The sequence below is a fragment of the Aethalodelphis obliquidens genome, unplaced genomic scaffold (genome assembly GCF_003676395.1).
Source record: "Aethalodelphis obliquidens isolate GAN/ISIS:26980383/991018 unplaced genomic scaffold, ASM367639v1 scaffold48, whole genome shotgun sequence".
Taxonomy (NCBI): Eukaryota; Metazoa; Chordata; class Mammalia; order Artiodactyla; family Delphinidae; genus Aethalodelphis; species Aethalodelphis obliquidens.
Genome location: NW_020837992.1, coordinates 15,518,838 through 15,524,837, shown reverse-complemented (window position 1 = coordinate 15,524,837; position 6,000 = coordinate 15,518,838). Strand labels below are relative to the sequence as shown.

The window sequence follows — 6,000 nt, the reverse complement described above, 5'->3', positions numbered from 1 at the left end:
CGGGGATCCGCGCTCTTGCGGCCCAGACCGGCGTGGGGCCCAAAGGCCGACTCCGAGCGACCTCACCCCTCCGGCGTCGCCCCTTTAAGGCCCCCTCCGTTACCCGCTCCCCTAATCCCGAGTCTTCCGGGGACTCGGCGCCAGGGAACCCTGGCATCCACCTCCCGGCTGGAAGCTGCCTCTCCGCTGCCTTCCTTTCCCTCCCGGCATGCACCGCCCTGCCGCCCCTCCCTCCCCTCTCCTCCCGCTCCCCGCCCACCCCTCGCGCCCCTCAAAGCCCCTCCCCCGCCGATCGCGCGCCGCGGGCTCGAGCGCGAGATGTCACCGCCCCCGCCGCTGCCGCCGCCGCCGCCGCCGCGAGTTGCCGGGGCGGACGCGCAGTCCACCGCGCGTGGAGAGCCGGGGAGCGGCTACGGGGGCCGCGGGAGCTACTGAGAGGACGCCGGGGTTGGGTTTTCTCGGCAGACCCCACCCCACCCTGCCGATCCCACCCCACCCTGCCGATCCCACCCCCTGCTCCTTCCTCCCCGGGGGCGCGCGCTCGGGTACGCGCTCGGAAGTTGGGGGTCGGTAGCGAGTGCCGTCTGTGTCCCTGGTGGGAGAGGGAGGCGCGGAGGCGGCGTGCGGGGCGGTGGTTAGCGAGCCGCGCAGTTCTCGCCAGGGGCGCCCTCCGGACCTCCTCTCCGCCTCGAGCCGCCGCCACCGCCCGTCCGGAGAGTCCGGCCACTGGGCCCCGAGGCTCAGCCCGCTGAGCGGCCTCCGAGGGACGCCGCTGCACGAGAGGAACGCGCCCGCGCTCTTGCCTTTGCCGTGGCCCAGCGCGCGGGCGGCGGGATGAGGGGCAGCAAACCGGCCGCGCCGGCGCTGCGGCCGCGGGGCGGCCTCTGGCGGGTGTTGGCTGTGCTGGCGGCCGCTGCGGCCGGCTGCGCCCGGGCAGCCATGGACGAGTGCACGGACGAGGGCGGGCGGTCGCAGCGCTGCATGCCCGAATTCGTCAACGCCGCCTTCAACGTGACCGTGGTGGCCACCAACACGTGCGGGACTCCGCCCGAGGAGTACTGTGTGCAGACCGGGGTGACCGGGGTCACCAAGTCCTGTCACCTGTGCGACGCCGGGCAGCCACACCTGCAGCACGGGGCAGCCTTTCTGACGGACTACAACAACCAGGCCGACACCACCTGGTGGCAGAGCCAGACCATGCTGGCCGGGGTGCAGTACCCCAACTCCATCAACCTCACGCTGCATCTGGGTAAGCGGTGACAGCCCCATCCCCTACTACACTACTGCTCACCCCCTCACCCAGTCTGCGGGGACCAAACAGCCGCGTGGTGGCTCTCTGCTTCCCAGCATGGGCCACACAGAAATTCCCTTCTCCAACTTCTAAACTAGATCTAGCACTTAACATCCCGCGAGCCAAGATGCTTCCCGCCAGCATCTCTCTCTGTTTGCTTTCCTAGTCTATAAATAACTTAGCCGGATTTTCGCCCCCTTGATTATTCGCCATTTCGGCTGTTTTGGTCCCTCTTTCCTGAAGCGTTAATCAGAACCCCCCCTCCTCGCTTGTCAACCTTTAGCACTTTTACCTTGTTTAAAAGACTTTCTCTCTAGGGTTGAGGGTGATTGCTGTTTGCTTTGCTGAATAAGCTAGAGAGGAAAGGGTCTAAGTTAAGGGGGTTTGAGGGGAGCAAATGACTTTACTACCGCTGTTGCCTATGTGTAGTTAAAATAGAAGTTCACTTTTAAAGTTATTGTTCTTTAAAGTTGTTCAGCTTTAATTAAGGGCCACAGAGCGATTTCACTGATAATCCTGGTACAGACAAAACAAAAGGAAGTATCTGCACTCACTGTAATTGTTGGGTACAGTTTTGTCCCTGAGTAAAAAGGCTCTCCTCACTGTCTTTCCTTTTGCTTTGATTCAAAGCAAGTGTAGAAGCATGTGTAAGTGACCTTTTAGCAATCAGGAAAGGGATGTATAGAAAACTTCATTGCTGGGTGGTGGACGAGGATGGACATGTTTATCCCCGAGTATTAAAAATCATGTTTGATCTGGGTCAGTTTTTCTTCATCGTTGAAATATACAAACGAGCAGAATGATTCATTATTGTGTTTAACAGAGTAACATGCGTGAGAAACTGGCCTTGACGGGCAGAGCTTCAGTCCTGTTGCAGACCAGTAGCTGGTAGTAATGAACTTCCAGAGCGAACAGCGTGCCAAGCCATTCTTCTATCAAAGCAGTATAATTCTATAAGGCTAGTAACATTATTTGGGGAATCTTCGAAAGGAACGTTTGGTAGGCACATGGTTCTTTTGGTCGTGGTTTTTGTATTTTTCTTTCCACTGCTCTCTGATACATTAAATTTTATGAAAGCGTCAAGATTCTAGAGAAAGTACTTTGAAAAGTGGAGTTAAATTACTGTGTGTGGAGCAAGTTTTAGAAAAACAGTATTTAGCACTTTTGTAGTAAATATTTTATTTGTAGACAAGTTATTAGGAAGATGAAACTTTTCAAAAGTAAGTTCATAAACTGGAACTCTAAGGCACCTGTTTTTCAGAGGTGGAAGAAATAAACTGAGTTCAGTTTTTCAAAGGTATTGGAAACATGGAACTAAGCAGTATCTTGGAACAGGTGCCTTTCTAAAGATTCTGCAAGAGACCTAGGCCCTCCTAAGACTTTGTGGGGATGCTCTTTATCACTTTTCTCCTAAGTGTTGTATTTTTAAACTTGGCCAAGATTAGTTTTGAAACTTGTATCCAATTATTAAAAAAAATTTTTTTTGTCTTTTTAAAGCTTCTGTGTTGAATTTTGAATGCCTACAGCGTCTTATTTATTTTATCTGTTTTGAAATATTAAAAATTTCAAAGCAAAAGCACAGCCTTGATGTCTCAAATGCCTGAGATTCAACTGAAAATTTCTGAATAAGAATCTCTTATTTAGGTAAAGATAGGGCTGTCAATCTGGACCTTCTCTGAATTTTCTGCTGTGAGCACTATGTAGCAAAAGGTTACTTCAGGTGATGGTAGAGGAAGGTAGATTACTCGGTGATTACTTCTCTATTACAAAGATAATGTGTTAGGTAAGATAGTATCCGTCAAGTTAGGTTGCTACTACTGGGAGGCCGATATATGAGCTTTGGGTCCTAGTGATTAAAAAGCTCGAAAGACTTTTTACTCTGAAAATGTTATATATGCTTGAACTTGTTTTGCTGAAAAATTCTTCAGTTTTTGGTAACATTCTTGCTAAATGAAGTTCATAAAACTATAGATTTAAAACTTCTAAGTAAATAAAAGTGATTTAAAATAGTTTTCATACAAATACTGTAAGAACATTTACTTGAAGATTTTGAGATAGACAATTTCTAAAAACTTGACTAGAAGTTATTGTACTTGTTGTGCCATCAGAAATGCTGTCCTGGAGGAAACTGTGTGTGGAGAAGATGGGGAAGGGGAGGGAGATTTGCGTGTAGTGGCGTTGATGTCTCAATCTCTCTCTCTCTCCCCTCTCTTTTTTCATGACAAGGATATATGTATTCATGAATGTTATGATCTATAACTTAACAACAGATAGGCAGGGCTTTATGTATTATTGTGTGTTTTGATATTCAGCACATTCACTCCCTAACTGCAGTTACTCCATGGGCTCTAGCTAACTAATTATTTCCCATGAATTCAAGGACCATGACTGTTTGTGCATCTATTAAATCTCCCATCCAGTTCAAATTTCACATACCCTTAAACAAGTGATGCATATTGTGCTTTGCCCTTACAGAGCATGTGAAACTCGAAGGGAGCAGTGTGAAAGAACTAGGTCTAGCCACCACTTTTGTAGCCTTCCTTTTGATGTTGAACTTTAAGCACAGTAAACTTTAAAATAAGCAAAGTCAGATCACAGTTAAATTGTCACAAGAAATATACATATTTTGCCAGTGATCCTAAGACTTCTTTTATTGTAAAAGTAAAACATGACATAGTGAATTAAAACAGTATAATGACTAGTGAGTCTCTTCATCTCCATTTGCTAAGTTGCCGTAGAGACTGTCGCTCACAATTTTTTACGTAACCTTCCAGAAACATTTCATGCATACACATGTATGTATAAAATTACACGATCATTTTAACTGGTACCTTTTTTGGGGGGTGAGGCATATTTTAACAGATGGCAAGTACAAATTAGGTGATTGTACCATTATCATCACTTGTACAAAAGCCAGGAAAATCAGCATTGTTTCTGTAAGCAGCCATGTCTTAAGCACCATTTACAGTTATCCAGGGTACAGGGTGCAATGTATACTTAGATATAATGAGTTAAAGTTGCTGTGGGCATCAGAACTGTATTTTCTGCCCATTGTGGAGAGAAATCTCAGCAAGGCATCCTTTTCTAAAAAGAAGTCTTTCTTATTTTGCCTTTCACTTCTGGATCTTCTCTCCTAACTCCTATATGAATTATTCAACTGCTTTTTGAAAGTCTGGCTTTTGTGTTTTATAATAAGTTTTATCCTTATCAGCAGAGTAGTTGATAGTAAGATTGCATCTGAGGATTTGCCTTTTATTAAACAGCCCCTTTAATTAACTTGATAGTCACTGTAGATGAAAACTTGGCAGACTGGGTGTCCAGTCTGCCAGATTGGTGTCCAAGCTCCTAATAAGCTTCAGGAACAAGCAGTGATTAAATGACACTTTTAAGCTGTATCTAAATATTGTTTTTGAGTGTCTAAATCACAATAATTGCTATATAAGGGTATTACATTTTATTCTGTTTGGTCCTCTTAGTGTGTATTTAACATGAAACAAACAGCAAATTTTTTTCCCCGGGAATATCTTTGCGAGGTAGGTTCTGACTCTGTTAGAACTCTGGTGACTTCACTGTGGTATTTGTGCACCCTGAGGGGACACTATTTTAGTTTGTCTTACAAAGGCCTGATTTACATTTTGCAGGTTTCAACTTGAGGAGTTAAGGAGCTCTTCTTTAGTGGCCAGCAGTTGGTGAACACAGTTTTATAAAGTTGCTGTTGGCTGTTTTCCTGTTCTACAATTCACTGCTTTTTCCGTAAATACCTTTTTCATGTTTCTAAAGCATTCAGAAAAACAGTTTACACATTAGGAGAAAGTTTGGAACTATGAGCTCCCCTCCCCCCATTATTTTGTCATTGGCCACATTTGTGGGAGGGATAAAGTTTGACTATTTCAGTTCTAAATCCTTTTAGGAAGTTGGACATGCCTTTTGCTATGCACTCCTTTCCCTGTGCATACATTCTCATGTTACTCCCAAATATTCTGCAAACATATTTTAAATACCTACTGAATACGTGGTGCAGTACCTGATAGAAAGGTGTAGAAGATTGAAGGTCCATTCTTCAGAAGTGTATCCCCTGTTAGATGGAATTTTCATACCCAGATGTAATGCCATTACAATAATAAATCAGGAGTTCCTTTATAATACTTTACAGTTTATAAAGCCTCCAGTTTATCACTGATTAGATTTTCATAACTCAGTGAGGGAAGGCAAAGATGAGGGTCCTGAGGTTGTGATTTGCCAAAAATTATGGTGGAGGTAGGTTTTTGACTCAGTCTAACATACTAGCTCCTGCAGTTCTTCGTTTCTCTAACAAATCTCTCAAAAGAATGACTAGTTTATTCCAGGGCAACTTTAAAATATCAATACAAGTTCATGTACATACTGATTCAGAGATATTAGACTCCCTTGGTTTTCCTGCTGTTCCCTCTGTTCCTTTTCACTTACGTTTCTCGATTCCTTTTTTTTTTCATGCTACTCGCTCTTCCTGAATGAAGTCCTCTAAATCGCAAGGCTTCCATTACTATTTGCAAATCAATAAATTCTAAATTTGTATCTTCGGGACAGCTTTTTCTCCATGTGGGACATGGTCAGTTTGCTATGTCCAGAGGCCATGTCCAAAACTAAATTCATTCCTTATTGTCTTATCCAGTTCAAAGCTGTATCTTAATGAACAGCACTACTGTTTATTCCTGAGGCTCTCAACCAAT

At 45.3% G+C, this 6,000-nt stretch overlaps 1 protein-coding gene across 1 annotated transcript in view; it reads left to right on the top strand.

Moving 5' to 3' along the window:
* The first annotated feature begins 359 nt into the window (after positions 1–359).
* LAMC1 (laminin subunit gamma 1) overlaps positions 360–6,000 on the top strand; it is a 125,315-nt gene continuing 119,674 nt past the window's right edge. The window contains exon 1 of the mRNA XM_027083069.1: positions 360–1,249. Within this exon, the coding sequence (XP_026938870.1) occupies positions 835–1,249 (415 nt within the window). The 5' untranslated portion in view covers positions 360–834. The remainder of the gene's footprint in view (positions 1,250–6,000) is intronic.